The sequence below is a fragment of the Lontra canadensis genome, unplaced genomic scaffold (genome assembly GCF_010015895.1).
Source record: "Lontra canadensis isolate GAN:19392208 unplaced genomic scaffold, GSC_riverotter_1.0 scaffold3, whole genome shotgun sequence".
Classification (NCBI taxonomy): domain Eukaryota; kingdom Metazoa; phylum Chordata; class Mammalia; order Carnivora; family Mustelidae; genus Lontra; species Lontra canadensis.
In genome coordinates, this window is record NW_022630997.1 from 23,920,428 (window position 1) to 23,939,212 (window position 18,785).

An 18,785-nucleotide genomic window follows, 5' to 3' on the forward strand; every position below is an offset into this window, starting at 1 on the left:
GGGGCTTTATTACCTTTACTACCTCCCAGACAATCAAAGGATCTTAGAACCCCTTAACACAGGGCGCCTGGGCGACTCAGTCTGTTAAGCATCTGACTTCAGCTCAGGTCAGGAGCTTGGGGTCTTGGGATCGAGTCCCCAGTCTGGCTCTGTGCTCATCCAGGAGTCCGCTTCTCCCTCTGCCTCTCCCCCTGCTCATGCTCTCTTTCTCATATAAATAAATAAAGTCTTTAAAAAAATAAAAAAGAATCCCTAATGCCTCTTAACTTTCTTCCATCTTATACACTATTCTTGAGAATTTTTTTAGGCCCTACAAAACACTGTTATTGTTTCACAATGATTATTTACCCTTTCCAATCCATTTGTATTTTCCATTGCTCTTTATTCTTTCCTACATCTCTGAGATGCCATTTGGTATAATTTTCTTTTTGCTTAAAATTTCTATTTTCTTTAATATTTCCTTTAGTGTCAGTTTGGTGGTGACAAAATCAGTCATTTTTTTAGATACATAAGATGCCTTTTTTTTTTTTTAAGATTTTATTTATTTATTTGACAGACAGAGATCACAAGTAGGCAGAGAGGCAAGCAGAGAGAGAGAGAGAGAGAGAGAGAGAGAGGAGGAAGCAGGCTTTCCGCTGAGCAGAGAGCCCGACGCAGGGCTCGATCCCAGGACTCTGGGATCATGATCTGAGCCGAAGGCAGAGGCTTTAACCTGCTGAGCCACCCAGGCGCCCTTACATAAGATGCCTTTAATGCACCATCATTCCTAAGAAATATTTTCATTAGGTATAGAATTTGATGAGTTATTTTCTCTATTGATTCTTTATTTTTTATTTCACTTATCTCCACTCTAATCTTTATCGTTTCCTTCCTTATGTTTGTTTTGGGTTTAGTTTGCATTTCTTTTGCAACTTATTTTTTTTTTTTAAGATTTTATTTATTTGGGAAAGAGACAAAGGATGGGGAAGGGACAAGAGAGAGCAGGAGGACAAGCAGACTCCCACCAAGCTGGAAGCCTGACTTGGGGTTCCATCCCAAGACCCCAAGACCATGACCTGAGCTGAGGTCAGAAGCTCAATCGACTGAGCCACCGAGGCGCCCCTCTTTTTCAACTTTCTTAAGATGGAAGATCACTAACCCAGGTAGGTGCACTGAAAACCATGGCTGTGGCTTGTTTTCAACAAATGGCCCCAGGAGAAAGGCTATTCACACTGAGCAAGGTCAGAGTCAGGTCAAATAAAGACAGACCCTTGAATGCAGGGTTTCCAGAGAACTGCCAGATGGGTCAAATAATGACACTTACTGAGAATGGTGTTTTCGGGGGACTCCAAATCTAATCTACCCCAGGCAGTGGCTGCTATTGGTTACTGGTTTTCACTGTGATTGGGGGACTGTTGGTTTTCAAGGGTAATGAGGAGCTGGGGAGAGTGATGAGAATAGGTCAAGTTAAAATGCTACAAAATTCATCATTTTTTAAAAAAATATAAATAAATGCTCCTTGGATTACTCCAAGCCTTTGGCTAATTACCAGGATTCTGAAAAATTTCATCTTGACCAGTATTCTCCATGTGTCCCTCCCTCCTTGTCTTCTTGCTGAATTTACCTTCTTCATTACTTTGAAGCTCTCATTCCACTGTCTGTTTCCTTTCTTTCTGTTGCAAAGGCAGGGGTGGGCCCAATTATTTTTCCTATGAAAATCCTATCTTTTTTTTCTCTAGTTACTTATAAGATTTTTTTCTTTATTGTTGCTTTTAGCACTTTAACTATGGTGTACCTCGGTATGACCTTCCTGTTCATCCTTCTTGAGATTTACGGAGGTTCATTCATTCTCTCTCCTTTCTTTGGAGGCTCTAATTATGTGTCTGTTAGACCTTTTCACCAGACCATTTTTTTGTTTCTTGTCCATTTATCTTGTTATGCTGCAGGTAACTATTTTCTTCTAACCTGTCATCCATTTTTTAATACTCCCTTTAGCTGTTCAGCAAACTAAGCCCATTCTGTTTATAATTTGTTGTATTTTTCAGTTCTAGAATTTCCATCTGATTTTTTATAATTTCCAGTTATCATCCAAAATATTTCATGTCCTTAAATTCTTTAAATGACTGATTTTGAAAGATCTCATTTTGCAGCTCCATTCGCTAAAATTTCTGTGATTTGTTTCCATTATCTTTCTTCTTTTGGTCCAGGTCTATCTCTTTGTATATGAAGTTATTTTTCAAAGGACTATTACATAGCTGTGCTTTATGAGCACACGTGGTACACATTTTTATTTTCATTTATCTATTTTTTTGAGAGAGACAGAGAGCATGTGAGTGGGGGTAGGGTAGGGGCCGAGGGAGAGGGAGAGAGAAAATCTTAAGCAGGTTCTGTGTTTGGCACGGAGCGCAACACGGGGCTCAACCTCATGACCCTGAGATCATGACTGAGCTGAAATCAAGTTGGATGTTTAACTGACTGAACCATCTAGGCATGCCTACACATTTTTAATTTTTTATATATTTAAAAAAGATTTTTATTTATTCATTTAGCAGAGAGAGAGAGAGAGAGAGAAGCAGGGGGAACAGCAGAGGGGGACCATTGTGGAGCTCAATCCCAGGACCCTGGAATCATGACCTAAGCCAAAGGCAGATGCTTAACCAGCTGAGCCACCCATGTGCCCCATTCATATTTTTAAATTGTAGCATTTGTTTAAGAACTTTTTTTCTATCTGCTAATTAAGTCTACCAACAATTAATGCCACTATGATTCAGTTACATCTTCTTTAGTCAATAGAAATATTTTGAATGGATATTTAGGTCAAAATCACATAACAAAAAATGAATCATTTTAAGACTTACTGTGGTCAGGGCGCCTGGGTGGCTCAGTGGGTTAAAGCCCCTGCCTTCAGCTCAGGTCATGATCCCAGGGTCCTGGGATTGAGCCCCACATCCAGCTCTCTGCTCAGCGGGGAACCTGCTTCCTCCTCTCTCTCTCTGCCTGCCTCTCTGCCTACTTGTAATTTCTATCTGTCAAATAAATAAGTAAAATCTTAAAAAAAAAAAAGACTTACTGTGGTCATTTCTCAACGAATAATTATGTTGTATACCTGAAACTGTTACATGCCAGTACCTCAATTAAAAAGTAAAGAGTTTTAGGTACTTTATTTTTTTAAAGACTTTATTTAACAGAGAGAGACACAGGGAGAGAAGGAACACAAGCAAGGGGAGTGGGAGAAGGAGAAGCAGGCCTCCTGCTGAGCAGGGAGCCAGATGTGGGGCTCAATCCCAGGACCCTGGGATCATGACCTGAGCTGAAGGCAGACGTTTGACAACTGAGCCACCCAGGTGCCCCTAGGGAATTAACGTACATAATTAATTAGCATTTATTATATTCACAATATTATTTTTTGCCTTGCAGTTTCTCTTTTTAAGACTTAGAGAGCAGAAACAGGGGGAAGAGGGAGAGGGAGAAGCAGACTCCCCACAGAGTGGGGACCCTGATGTGGGGCTCGATACCAGGATGCTGGGATCATGGAAGGCAGACACTTAACTGAGTCCTATATTCACAATATTATACGATTATCACATCTATCTAGTTCCAATATATTTCCAACATCCTAAAAGAAAACTCCGTATTTAGTAAGTAGTCACTCCTTTTTCCCCTCTCAACCAACCGTGGCAATCACAAATCTGTTTCTATGAACTTAGCTCTTTTGGATACTTTGTATAAAAGGAATCATACAATATACAATATATGAACTTCTGCACCTGACTTCTTTCACTTAGAACTATATTTTGGGGGCACCATCTGGCTATTGTGATAGTGCTTCTGTGGACATTTGCATCCACATTTTTTTAAAAAGATTTTATTTATTTATTTGACAGAGATCACAAGTAGGCAGACAGGCAGGCAGAGAGAGAGAGAGAGTGAGAGAGAGAGGAGGAAGCAGGCTCTCCGCTGAGCAGAGAGCCCGATGTGGGGGTCGATCCCAGGACCCCGTGATCATGACCTGAGCCGAAGGCAGAGGCTTTAACCCACTGAGCCACCCAGGTGCCCCTGCATCCACATTTTTTGAGTATATATTTTTTTTTAGAGGTTTTTTTTTTTTTGTTTTTGTTTTAGGTTTTATTTGAGAGAGTGAGTGTGACATCTCACCAATACATGTTCTTTTCTGTTTTTACTCTAGCTCTCCTTGTGGATATGAATTGGTACCTCGGTGTGGTTTTGCTTTGCATTTCCTTGAAGACTACACTCTTATGCTTTCATGATTCTGTCTTCAGCTTTTGACAGTTTGAATATATAATGTATCTTGTTGTGGGTCTCTTTGAGTTTCTCCTGTTTGGATTTATTGAGTTTTTGGATGTAAAGATTCAACTGTTATAATGAATTTGATAAGTCTTCAGCTTTTCTTTTTTTTTTAAATTTTTTTTTTTGTCAGAGACAGAGAGAGCACAAGCAGTCAGAGTGGCAGGCAGACGCAGAGGGAGAAGCAGACTCCCTGCGGGACAAGGAGCCCAATGAGGGACTCAATCCCAGGACACTGGGATCATGACCCGAGAGCCAAATGAAGGCAGCCGCTTAATTGACTGAGGCACCCAGGTGTCCCTCAGCTATTATTTCAAGTATGCTTTCTGCCCATTTCTCTCTTCTGGTACTCCCATTTTGAGAATGTTGGTATGATTCATTGTGCTCCATAGGTCTCTTAAGCTGTGTTCATTTTCCTTCATTCTTTTTTCTTTCTGCACTTTGGATTAGACAATTCAGTAACAGCTTCAAGTTCACTGGTTCCTTCTACTGCCTGTTCACATCTGCTATTGGAAGGCTCTAGTGTTGCGTGTGTTGTCATTTCAGTTTGATATTTTTCAGCTCAAAATGGCTGAAAAATATCAACCTGATGATATGGCTTTTTTTTAGTTTACCAAGTCTCTATTTATTGAGACGTTGTCCTCCTGAATTCCTTTAGCTCTATGAGGATATTTGAGACAGCTCATTTCAAGTCCAATGTTTACTTCAAAAGGGGTGGTTTGTGTTAATTTTTTTTTAAGTGGGCCATACTTTGTTTCTTTGCATACTTCTTAGTTTTTTGTTAGAAATTTTTAGTGTTGGGCCACCTGGGTGGCTCAGCGTTCAACTCTTGGTTTCAGCTCAGGTCATGATCTCAGGGTTGTGAGAATCAAGCCCAGCATCAGCCTTGCTGTGGCTCCAACGGCTTGCTACTTTTCTAAACGGTTTTTGACTCTCAATTCGTTGACTTAGGTAGTCTCTTAAGTGCTTGCATTCAGCTAGTATTACTGCTGACAGATTTCCTGGAATACGAATAACCAAATAATAAAACAAAAATTTTAAAAAAGAAAACAATCTGTCTCTGCAGACTGTTGGAGAACAACTTCAGGGCTTAGCTAGGCCATTTAAAATCTGCCTTAGCTTTCACTTTCTGCTTGTGGTGAACCTAGGGATCAGTCAGTAGTAGTGAAAGCTTAGGGTCTTCTTTAAGTGTATAAACTGGCCTGGACACGAGTGGCTTTCTCAATTCCCCATTATACATTGTCTTTGAATGGCGTAATTTCCTTAAGAAATTCTCTCCTGTCTTTTCCCTCTCAGGTTTTAGGCACTCATTTATCTTACCTCAACTATCATCTTTTGCTGCAGGTAGCAGCCTGTTGTTCATTTGCATTATAGTTTTGAGAAGTGCTTGCCACTTTTCCACCCTGAGCTGTGAATTAGATGAAAACAAAGGCAGGTGCCTTACTTCAGGCCTTCAGATTGCCCAGAGTAATTTTTTGAGATGAAAAGATCCTCTACGCCCTCAGGACGAGTGAACAGGTTCGCCCTGCTCTGAGAATGTGGGTTGCTGTCTTTAAGACCACCACGGAGCTGGGAAGGGGAATGGAGCAAGGGCAAGTAAAACACCAAAAAGATTTCCTAGTTTTTAGCTTGCCTTCTCTTGACTGAGCACTAGGTTGCTATAAACCTAGCTCTGACAAAGTTGTTTCTGAATATTTTGCCTCAGGAAGAATGAGTCCTTGAAGGTACCTACCTACTCTTTTTTGCTGATGGTTATTTTTTGAGTGCTTGATATTGTATACAAAAAATTGTAGATCTAATTTAAGGTGTGGGATGTTAAAATTCTCCAGTGATTTGGGGTGCCTGGCTGGTTCAGTCAGTGGAGCTTGCGACTCTTCATCTCGGGGTTGTGAGTTTGAGACCCACACTGGATATGGAACTTCCTTAAAATAAAAAAATTCTCCAGTGATTTATTTTTGCTTGTCAGTTGCATTAGCATTCCTAGATAACTTTAAAACATCAGGAAACAGATGACTTAAAGCTGGACATCAGGCCCTGTGAGGACCAATCTCTTTCTCGCTAATCTTATACTAAGGTGTAGTGCCTTAGAGTACGACTGAAGGAGCCTGGGATGTTTACCAAGGTGCTTTGTCCTAGGTGGTATCTGTGTTAAAGTGTATTTTAGGAATTTTGGAACAACTTGCTAAACTCTGTAAAGACACCCATTGCCAAATAAGAAATAATAGGGCAAACAAGTCAATGTAGAAACTAAATTTATTAATGGATTTACTGAAGGCAGTTTATTTTGTTAGATATTATCCATAGCTTATGTTGACATCTGATTTTGCAGAGAAACTGTATCATTATTTTTATTAAGGTGATTAATACTTCTGCAAGGTAAATTTAGTTCCTTAAAGTAGCACATTTTCTAATTCTCCAAGTGGGCTTGGCTTTACTTAACTATCACAAAGTCAAATGTCTCTAAATTTATATACTTAACTTGATGAAGGCATAAAATTTTTTCTTTGCCTCTATTCCTTCTAAGTGTGCTTGCTCTTCATGCTCAAAAATCTCAACTTCCAGAAATTTGGCTGCTAGATCAAAATTGTCAGGAACCTTCCAAGCATTAAGATTTCACTAAAGAAAAATATACATATACATATTTTATTATATACAAAGTACAAAGTTTCATCAGATAAGCAAAAGGATATAAATTATAGTCATAATTAATAGTTCAAAAAGCCCTTAAATCACTGGGACCTTCTGCATAACATATAGGCCACACAGCCATTAATCAGAGTTCTTGCTAGTTCTCCCGTAAGAGTAATCTATATTCTAGAGAAGCTGGCTTTTTACAAACTCTGTGGGGGTTAATGGGTTGGGCCTCATAAAGGAATACTTTTACATCTGGGAGAAACAAACTAAAAATATTGAAGGAAGGACTACTTCTAGAGTTTATTGTTGATAGTAATTTTAGAACCACAGAAAGTGTTAAAAGACTTCTAAGTAAAATTCACACTATCTCATAATAAGAAGGGATACCATTTTGTAGCTCTACAAATGGTTTGGTCACAAATGAGAAAGGAAAAAGAGAGCTGAGAATGCAGAATGGAAAAGTCTAGGGAAGGAGGCAAGCAGATACACATAATTCAATCATAGCAAGAAAAGTACAAAGATGGTCCTTCCCAAGACTGAGTTGGCAATATTTACTTATGTAAGTTAAAGCCTAGAAGAATAGTACAACTTCTATATATGTGTTGCCTAGTGATATACAAGAAAAATATTTTTCCATTTTTAGGAAAGGGCTATTTTATGTCAAAAGCTAAAAATACATATTTACTCAATGCAAGTCCCAAATAGAACCCAACTTAATACACAGTGAACTACAGGCATGACAGAAAAATGAGTAGACATAGTAAATCCAACTAATTTACAGTATTGCCTTGATATTGTCCATTTGTTTTTCATCTGTACATAAGGCTCAAGTTCTGGAGTTATAGGTTTTATTTTTCATTTTTCTTAAAAAGAGAATCACCAATCCTTAAGGTAACTAAAGATTTATCTGGTTTCGTAGAGGTAGTCTGCTCCGTGTAACAGAATGCTCTGTAGTTTCTTCCACTTTAGACCTCTCCACTGAATTAATGCCTCTGTTTTCTTTGTCTTTTCCATGTGATTTTTTATGCTGTGGACATAAGGGGAGAAATTAAGTCAATATAAAGTAACACTTGATACATACTAGCTACACTATTTTCAAAGTCCTCTGGGTTATAGGCAAGAAATTAAGTATGGAAAAGGCTTAGCACAAATCAGAGCCAACAATTTGTTCAGTAGGTAGAAATGAATGTCTTCTTCATCTTACCATCAAAGGAAGGAGTGAGGTGAAAGAATTATTAATTTTCTGCATGATTTTCCAAGGCATAATTATAGACTTTACTGTAGGGCAATGGTTCTCAACAGGGAGCAATTTACCCCCCTCCTCCCAGAAGATATCTGGTAATATCTGGAGAGACATTTTTGGTTGTTAAAACAAGGAGGCGCTACTGGCTTCTTGTGCGTAGGAGTCAGGGATGCTGCCAAACCTCATATAATAAAAAGACAGTCCACCACAACAAAGGATCACCCAGCTCAAAATGTCAATAGTGCTGCTATTGAGAAAGCCTGCCCTAGGAAAACAAAGATTTAGTATCTTGTGAAAAAGGCAATTCTATTTTAAGCAGAGAATCTGATATATGGCTACTTCAGGACATTTTTTTTTAACTGTGTTTTACCTTTTCTCTTAAACTGATTTCATATTTCTCATTTAGGAATTACATTTCATTGGAATTCTCATATTTGCCCATAGAGAGCTTTTGGAGACTAATGACATTCATTGTAAAAAAAAATTAATAATAATAATAATAATAATAATCCATGCGGAGAAAAATCAAACCAACTTCAGAATTTCAAACCCAGAAAATTTCCCCACATGAAACTGCTTCAGGGAGAAAATAATTTCAGACTTCAGCTGAAGGTTTAAATTCCAATTCCAAATCTTTTCTGGTACTGTAGGGACTTCCCTGCCACAGCTGAACCACTAAATTCAAATTCAAAATGTCCTAAATGAGAGTAAGGAAAGGATTTCCAGCCAGGGGATTAAGTAGTCACAAGGGTTCTCTTTTCCTAATTTTTCTTCTTTCCTTAACTTTAAAGATAGCAGAGAGGGTTGGAAATTGAAAAGAAATATATTTAGAGTTCTCTCATAGTAAAGAATAAAGCAAAAGGTAGGAAGGATTTGGGGATAAAATTACCTTGAGGGCAAGAGAGAGCAGTTTAACAGAAATTAAGGTAGAAGTTTTAACAGCTTAAATCGCAGATGGAGGGTCTTTAGGCCTTGGTGGGAAGACCTGCAAGTCTACAAGGTACAAGGACATAAACTTATCACAAGCAGCACTTCAGACTGTAAAATGTAGACATCAGTGTTGTACGTGAGAAGATCCTTTCATCATAGACTGTGTATGTCTAGGCTCATGTCTTCAAAATAAAAGGAAAGATGCCGGGCAGTTTAAAGTGCGGTGCTCCTAAGAGTGTTGAAAAGGAGTTAGAAAAGGTCACGGGATTTAACTGCACAAGATCAAGGGAGGTGAGGAGACTCAGGAAACATGAGAGAATCCTTAACAAGAGAAAAGCCTCAGATAGGAGAAATGAATATAAACTGAGAGGCCTTCAGTCTCTGTCTTTTAAACCTTTTAGCTTTCAAAGTCTGAGTATAAGTAGACACAGACTCCAGGACTTCCGTGTCAAAGGTGGAGGGAAGAGAGAAACGACTGCTCTCAGAATCCATGGTGCGCATGTAGGAAGTCTTAGGACTTACTGTAATAGCTAAAGAGTGCTATCTGAGGATGGAGATTAAGTTAAACTTTGCCTTTAATTTTCCTACAGAAAACCCCTCATCAATTATAATATTCGTGTAAATAATATAAATCAGACAAGCTCAAAAGCCATCCCAAAGGAATGAAAAAATACCTTGCTATTCCACCCACTGAGAGTGATGCCTTCCCATTCAGCAGCCAATGGCAGACGTCCGTCAGATGTGGAAGGGGGATGTGACAGGACAGAACCACGTACCTGGAAGAACGGAATCCCACCACTTGACGAACAATCCACACCAGCATCTACACATGATTCCTGACTTGGAGGCTCTTCAACAGAGTGCCCTAGAACTGACTTTTCTTCATCCACGGCCTAAAATGAGAAGGTAGACGAGTGACTAAGTCCAAGGACTTAAAAATCTTCACAAAAGGAAGTGCAGCTTTCTTCTTTGAAAATAACACAATGTCCATTGTGTAAAAGTTAAACCTCAACCAAGTAAGTAGGAAGTCTATAAAATAATGAGGATACCTGGCAGGCTCAATGGTAAGAGTATGGGACTCTTGATCTCAGAGTCTTAAGTTCAAGCCCCACGTTGGGTGTAATGGTTACTTAAAGAAAAAAACTCTGAAAATAAAAAAAAAAAGAAAGAAAGAAAGAAAAGAAAAAAAGAAAGAAAGAAAAGAATCCCAAATATATTTTCTCATAGAGACGTACCTATAATAAAATGTTAAAAGTAGTAATCTCAGAATAATGGGGTTTCAGTTTATTTTTTATCTTCTATTTCCCAACTTGTCTATAATTACTACAGTTAAGAGCAGACTGGAGATCTTCTAGGTTCTGATTCCAGCTCCATCCTGTGACTTGGGACCAAGTAATTCTCAGTTTCCTCACCTCTAAAATGAGGACAGTACTAGCATCCACTTCATAGGGCCACTGAGAGTGTTAACTGAGTAAATATGTATATAAAGGGCTTAGCACAGACTCTGGCACATAATAAGCACAACATAAATATTGGTTATTGTTATTATTACTTTGATAATAAAAAAATGGCCAGATTAAAAGCAGCAGGCTGGGGCGCCTGGGTGGCTCAGTGGGTTAAGCCTCTGCCTTCGGCTCAGGATATGATCTCAGGGCCCTGGGATCAAGACCCACATCAGGCTCTCTGCTCAGCAGGGAGCCTGCCTCTCTGCCTACTTGTGATCTCTGTCTGTCAAATAAATAAATAAATAATCTTTTTTAAAAAATAAAAAATAAAAAAAACAAAAGCAACAGGCTTAGGCTTAAGGGTCAGATAACTACCATTAATGCAACAGAGTAGGATTTAAGGGCAAAGAATAAAATTCTTCATAAAGCTAATGACATAAGGAGTTTATGTGAGAGTTCTAACTAAAATTATGAAGCTTTAGATTTTACCTGACTGAGCTCTTCCTTGTTGTTTTCTGAACAGTTTAGCATCATTAACAGTTCAGGCTGCTTCCTTTTCAGCTGATCAAGGAGCTGTTCACGTGGTTCAGTTCTCACCAGTGTTGATGGGTAGACGTAATTTTTCCTCTGTGGTGTTGTACCTTTAGTGGACATTATATAAATGGGAAAAGATCGAAGTGTGGAAAAGGAGTAAGATTTTTTTTTTAAGTTAGACTATATACTTCCCCATGAGTCTCTATCTTCCAAAGACAACCATTGCCACACATGGGAATTAGCCTATTACTCATCAGGCACAGATTGCTTTACAACTACTATTTCCTAACTTGACAAATGATCTTAAATGGACTCAATTATTTTCAGGATTCAACCTACCCCCAAACATGAAATTATCCACCTCTGAGGATGTACAAAAGATGTGTTGTAGGCTCTAAAAGGAATCAAAGTGTTCTGAGAAATAGCAGGATTCCTGGAATAAGTACAGTTTCCCCCCAACAAGATCTTTGATAGGATGATCATTTCACTGTAAATTGGGTGGTAGCTAAATATTAACAAGTGGTATCTTTTTTTTTTTTTTTTAAGATTTTTTGAGAGAGAGAGAGAGAGAATGAGGAGGGGGAGGAGCAGAGCGACAAGCAGAAACCCCACTGAGAACAAAGCCTGACACAGGGCTCATTCCCAGGACTCTGAGATCATGACCTGAACTGTAGTCAGATACTCAACCTACTGAGACATCAAGGTGCCCTGCAATTATATTTCTTTATAATGAACTCATGCTCTCATATTTTCCACAAGCACTTCTTTGTCTTTTTGCTTAGCACTTATATTCCTAATTTCATTGAAAAGTGGAAACAGAGGTGCCTGGGTGGCTCAGAGGGTTAAGCCTCTGCCTTCGGCTCAGGTCATGATCCCAGCGTCCCGGCATCAAGCCCCATATTGGGCTCCCTGCTCGGCGGGAAGCCTGCTTCTCCCTCTCCCACTCCGTGCTTGTATTTCCTCTCTCACTGTGTCTCTCTCTGTCAAATAAATAAATAAAATCTTTAAAAAGAAAAGTGGAAACAAATATTACAGGGCTCTTGAGGAGAAAATAAACTAACATTCTTTAGCATCGCCTCCTTTTATAATTGCTTTAAAAAAAAGCTTTGAAGTATAATTTACATACCATAAAAACTATTCAGTGATTTTTAGTAAATTTACGGGGTATGCAACCCTAAATGCAATCCAAATAATCGTTTGATTACTCATCCTGTTAAATAGCTTGCATATCTTCTTCCATGAAGGCTTTTCTAAATCATCATAGCCTAAAATAATCTTTGCCATCTCTGATAAAATGAGAGGTACACGTAAGAGAATGCACAATATGATAAGCTTTTTCCATTAAACTAGATTTATGTAATTACATTCCTCTACTATTTCTGGTATTAAAAGGCCTTTTTACAAACTGTGCTAGAAAGATGGTTGTTGGTTTTTTTATTTGCTTTTAAAATATCTTCTCTTTGGGGCACCTGGGTGACTCAGTTGGTTAAATGTCTGCCTTCGGCTCAGGTCATGATCCTGGTTACCCTGGTCAGGCTCCTTGCTTGCCAGGGAGCTTCCTTCCCCCCACCTCCCTGCCCCCGGCACCCGCTCTGGCACGCTCTCTCAAATAAATAAATAAATAAAATCTTTAAAACAAAATCTTCTCTGGAAAAAAAAGTTTCTCTCCCTCTGCCCCCACCCCCATCCCTATGTGCTCCCTCTCTGTTAAAAAAATAAAAATAAAAGGGGCACCCAGGTGACTTAGTCCATTAAGCATCTGCCTTTGGCTCAGGTCATGATCTCAGGACCCTGGTCGGGCTCCTTCCTTGGCAGGGAGCCTGCTTTTCCCTCTCCCTCTGCATGGTGCTCCCCCTGCTTTTGTGCATGCTCTGTCAAATAAATAAAATCTTAAAAATAAGTAAATAAATAAAATAAAGGGGTGCCTGCCTGGGCAGCTCAGTTGGTAAAGCTTCTGATTCTTGATTTTGGCTCAGGTCATGATCTCAAGCCCCCCTTGGGCTCTGCTCAGCCTGAAGTTGGCTTGTCCCTCTCCCTCCCCCTCTGTTCCCACCCTGCTTGCACACACACTCTAAAATAAATAAAAACCTTAAAAATAAAAGTAAATAAAAATCTTCTCTAAACAAAACCAGTGCCCTAAATATTTATAAAATCTTATTGATTCTAATGCCCAAGTTTTATGCCCAGTTTTATGACAAGTACATGTCACCTATATCATGACATCTAATCTTGATTAAAAATATTTTAGGGTTCCATTTTTTCCATTTGAGATGACTGCAGTGAGATGCCAAATTCCTATCAGGCAATGGCAGGATCTGGTTTTTCTGAACATCTGGCACAGTACAAGGTTGACTTCAACTTCAAAAATGTTAATTCTCTTTCCCTTTAAAGTACCTGTTGGGATATCCAGCTTCAGATCCTGTTGTAGAAAACAATTAAGCTTAGTCAAACCAATTTTTATGGTTTCATTAAGTTCTAGATTTTGTGCCATTAACTTTTCTTCATCAGTAGTTATCTGATCAAAAAAAATGTTACGCTGGTTCTCATTAACTGCTTTATGTTCATTTAATTTTTCAGTGACCTCTGATCTGGCAGCCTCACAACCTTGGTTTACAACCTGTAAATGATGCAAATGAGCTTTCATTATTAAAATCAAAGTTGTCAGCATTTTATTCAATATATTATTTCCTTATCTTGAAATTTTCCATAGTAAAAACTTTGAAGAACATATGTAAAAGAAGAGAGAACAGTGTAATTCCCCCTTGTATTGACCACCCAGTTTCAACATTTATCAAACAAGATTAACCACTTGGGGTATATAGATCAAATAAGATTAACCACTCCTCCTCCTCCTCCCATAGAATTATTTTAAAGCAAATGCTGTATCATTTCATCCACTTACTTCAGCATACATCTCTAAGAGTTAAGAGCTTTTTTAAGACCACTCTCACATCTAAAAAACTTAGCACTGATTTCTTTTTATCAAATGTCTAGTCAGCATGCAAATTTTACCAATTATCTCAAATGTTTTTCACAATTTGTTTAAATTTATCATTAGATTTGGTTGATCTGTCTTAAGTAGATGACTATATAATTTATCACCTAAACTGGGATACTTTTCAGAGTGAAAAGGGCCCTTCTTAATAACAATTACCTCCAAACAACAGATGTAAACAAGGACTATCCCAGACAAACTAGGTCTTAAGACCCTCTGGTCTTAACTCTCTTTTAATATAGGATACCTTTCCTCGTACTTTTTTAATTGTTTGGCAAGAATATTTTGTAGGTGGTGCTAAAAGCACATATGCCTGGTTCCATCTCTCATGTTAAGATTAATCCACTGGGGCACCCTGGTGGTTCAATCGGTTAAGCGGCTGCCTTTGGCTCAGGTGATGATCCCACATTCCTAGGATCGAGCCCCACATCAGGCTCCCACATTAGCAGGGAGTCTGCTTCTCCCTCTCCCCCTGCCTGCCACTCCCCTGCTTGTGCTCTCTGTCTCTCTCGGTCAAATAAATAAAATCTTAAAAAAAAAAAAGGGCGCCTGGGTGGCTCAGTTGGTTAAGCGACTGCCTTCAGCTCAGGTCATGATCCTGGAGTCCCGGGATCAAGTCCCACATCAGGCTCCCAGCTCCACGGGGAGTCTGCTTCTCCCTCTGACCTTCTCCTCGCTCATGCTCTCTCTCACTGTCTCTCTCTCTCTCAAATAAATAAATAAAATATTTAAAAAAAAAAAAAAGATTAATCAGTTGAGGCACCTGGCTGGCTCAGTTGGTAGAGCATGCAGCTCTTGATCTCAGGTTTGTGAGTTCAGGGATGGGAGTAGAGTTTACTTAAAAAAATAAATTTTTTAAAAAGGAAAGAAAGAAAAAAAAAAGATTAATTAGTGAGTTTCCATGTCATCACCCTATTAATTATAAAGCTCACGATCAAGGGGTGCCTGCCTTCTCAGTCAGAAGAGCATGAGACTCTTGATCTCAGGGTCATGAGCTTAAGCCCCATGTTGGGTGTAGAGATTACAAAAAACAAAAATGAAAACAAAAACTCACAAAACTTGAAAAATAAAATAAAATAAAAATTCTCCATCAGTTTTTATCAAATGGTTTGGACAGTAACTAATGTCCATGGGGGTTATCTCACTAGGATTGCAAATGGTGGTTTTCAAATTCTTTCATTTCTTCTGCATTAGTTGGGATTCTTCTATGAAACTTTTCTTCATCCACTATCCTGCTAAACCATGATAGAATTCTTTTGGCAAAGACACATGGTTGCTCAACTGTTTCCCTTTATTTACCAGTTTTCAAAATACTGCACTGCTTCCCTAACATGATCCAAAAAAGACCTATGAAATTTTTATGAATTCATATGCTTTAATATATTTAATGGATTTTAATCTATTATAGCAATTATTCCTTTTGATACTCAAATTATACCATCTTTAAACAAAGGAATGTCATCAGGGGCTCCTATGTTTTTTTGATACAACCCCACTAATCTTTAATAGCTCTCTTACTTTTTGGTATGACAGGACCTCTAGGCTTATCTGGTATAATTTCCTGTTTCAACCTGAAATCAGCTATTTCTCCATTAACCTTGATTCCTTTTGGTAAAAATAATAGCTTATGTACAGCTTAAAATACTTTTTTAAAAACCTTATATTCTTTTACCTAGTTCCTGAGAATATTAGTAAAATCCTTTATAGCACAGAGAGAAAAACCAAGCCACAAAGGGCTCATACAAGTGTTCAGATCAAGCAAACACACAAACCTATCAAGTATCCTTTAAGCAATAAGAACAATATCCTAAATATTTAAAGCAGTAACAGGTTTGAATTATATTTAAAAAAAACAGGGTGCTCTTAACTGAAAGAACTAACAAGTCAAAAACCAAGGATACAGGACAAATCAGACCCAGGAGTTAAATAATTTCAAACTCTAGGAGACAGTTACATAAAATAAATCATGTAATACTAACTATTATGCTTAAAATTTTAATTCATGATTTAAAACATCATCTGTTTTGAAACCAATTCTTAGCCAAGAATATTTAATTTTCTGATGCTCACTATTCTCTCCAAAGTAGGTTCCAATTACAAAGTTATTACCTTCAATAAGTTCTGAAGTTCTTCTTCCCTTTTATTTAAACAAGATACCCACTGTTCAGAAAAAGAAAGCGTGCTTGTGTTCAGGGCCTCACATCTCTGTTCAGTCTCTTGAGATACTACTTCAAGGCTGTTACCAAGTTTATCACAGTGTCGCACAGACTCTTCAACCAATTTTGTACCTTCTTGGTTAAAGTGTCTGAGTTCCTGTGACAAGCCATCACAATCAGCACAAAATTGTGTATTATAAGAGGTTGTTTTGCTGATTATATCCTTAGATTTCCTATAGAAAAAGAGAACAACATTGTTAAAACAGAAAACTTAGACTCAAAAGGCCTGTAACTTGCCCAAGATCACCCAGTTCAAAAATGGTGTATTTGAACCTAGGCAGTCTGGCTCTAGAGCCCGTGTTCTTAATGACTCTTCTATGTTGAGAATGGATGCTTTGGCCAGTGTCTCTTCATAGCACACTGACATCATATCTGTCATTAAATGACCTTTGGAAATGTCTTTTCTCCTAAAACCTTTCCCAGCTTTCCTCCAGATATGAAGCTTTACTTTGTACCTCTTAGAGTAATGACTATACAGTTACTAAAATAAAATCTGCCATGTGTTTTATTCCTCCTACTAGATTATGTTACTTAAGGGCATCACCTGCAGTCTCTAGTCTAGTCTCTAAACTGTCCACAATCAGTCTGTCATTCTGTTCTTCAGCAGTTTTACCTTGCCTATGACCTTAAATAAATGGTAAAAATTATAAATGTTATAAAACAAAGTCAACTATAAAGCTTTCTACTAATAAAGAAGATTATATTGGGGTGTGACAAACTATACACCTAGTGCACATAGTACACTGCAACATAACCCTGAAAGAAAAGTAAAGTCCTCTGAAGACTTCAGAGTTGAACTTTGGTGAATGAAAATTACCCTCTATTACCACTAGATGGTACACCATGCGAGGAAACAAAATGAGGAAGCAAACAGGTTGAAAACCGAAGTTCAGCTGCAGGTTAAATGGAAATGATTGAAAAAGGAAAAGAAATTCAAGTGAAAAGCTTGGAGACTATCAACATAAATCTAGTCCCTCAAGGAATCACAACCTAGTAGGAAGATGGAATTTATTCATGAGTGACTACCATCCATGACAATAAGTGCCACAGGCAGTGAGGGGGATCTCGAACTTCAGTATATATTAACCTCCCCTAGATTCCTGGGCCCTACACCTGGCTGATTCTTTTACACAGTCCCTGGACCACACTTTGGAAACCACTGGTATAGGAAATAAATGTCAGGAAGATAGGGAAAATGGCTTGCAGAGAGCTTAAAAAGAGTGTATCATAATTCCCCAGCCATTTCAGTCCTATTCTAGTATTCCCTTCAGAGCTACTGAAAAGGCCAGAAATCCTTAAGTCTAGACACTAGAAAAAAAGTGGGGAAATGCTTTCTGGACTCAGAGTCTAGAAAAAAGAGTTCAGAATGGGGCACGGTACAATGAATAGGATCAACAACAGAACTGGAACACCAATGATGGGAGTTAGGTAGTAAAAGGGGTGATAGCTCGAATTCTAGAACAGCACTATTCAATAGAATATAATATGAGCCACATAATTAAAAAATTTCTAGTACCAAAAAAAAAAAAAAAATTCTAGTAGCCACATCAAAAAAGGAAATAAAGGGGCACCTGGGTGGCTCAGTGGGTTTAAAGCCTCTGCCTTCCGCTCAGATCATGATCCCAGGGTCCTGGGATCGGGCCCCGCATTGGGCTCTCTGTTGGGCGGGAAGTCTGCTTCCCTCTCTCTCTCTCTCTGCCTGCCTCTCTGCTGCCTACTTGTGATCTGTCTGTCAAATAAATAAATAAAATCTTTAAAAAAAAAAAAAAAGGAAATAAAGTGATCAGAGTAACACTGCCCTGGGTGTATACAGCATATGCAAAAGCAAAATATATAAAAACAATGCATAAGAGATAGGAGGAAGAAATTGGGAACATATTGTTATAAGTTCCTTTTATCACACATGAAACAGCAAATTACTTAAAAGTGTATTAACATTATTTAAAAATGTGTATCATTAATCCTAGAAAAACTACTTTCAAAAAGGTAATTTAAAAGTATAAACAATAAGACTTGCCTCAGTAGCTCAGTCGGTAAAGTGTCTAACTCTTGATTTCAGCTCAGGTCATGATCTCGGAGCCTGCTTAGGATTCTCTCCCTCTGCCCACCCCCCACCCCCACTCTCATTTGCACTCTTTCTTAAAAAAAAAAAAAAAAAGTATACTGGGGCGCCTGGGTGGCTCAGCAGGTTAAAGCCTCTGCCTTTGGCTCCGGTCATGATCCCAGGGTCTTGGGATCAAGCCCCACATCGGGCTCTCTGCTCAGCGGGGAGCCTGCTTCCTCCTCTCTCTGCCTGCTTCTCTGCCTGCTTGTGATCTCTCCCTCTCTGTCAAATAAATAAATAAAATCTTAAAAAAAAAAAAAACTCAGTAAGGATACAGATGACACAAATAACACTATCAATCAACTAGACTTAACTGACCTATATAGAACATTTCATTCATCAAAAGCAAAATACAAATTTTTTCATATGGGTAGCACCAAACAATACCTATTAGAATGCA

The 18,785-nt window shown here is 38.4% G+C and overlaps 1 protein-coding gene across 1 annotated transcript in view; it reads right to left on the bottom strand.

The window, feature by feature from the left end:
- Nucleotides 1-6,735: 6,735 nt before the first annotated feature.
- Nucleotides 6,736-18,785, bottom strand: part of KIF11 (kinesin family member 11) — a 41,157-nt gene continuing 29,107 nt past the window's right edge. The window contains exons 18-22 of the mRNA XM_032836346.1: nucleotides 16,175-16,454; nucleotides 13,465-13,687; nucleotides 11,026-11,177; nucleotides 9,868-9,984; nucleotides 6,736-7,945 (exon numbers count right to left, since the gene is read on the bottom strand). Of these exons, the coding sequence (XP_032692237.1) occupies nucleotides 7,814-7,945; nucleotides 9,868-9,984; nucleotides 11,026-11,177; nucleotides 13,465-13,687; nucleotides 16,175-16,454 (904 nt within the window). The 3' untranslated portion in view covers nucleotides 6,736-7,813. The remainder of the gene's footprint in view (nucleotides 7,946-9,867; nucleotides 9,985-11,025; nucleotides 11,178-13,464; nucleotides 13,688-16,174; nucleotides 16,455-18,785) is intronic.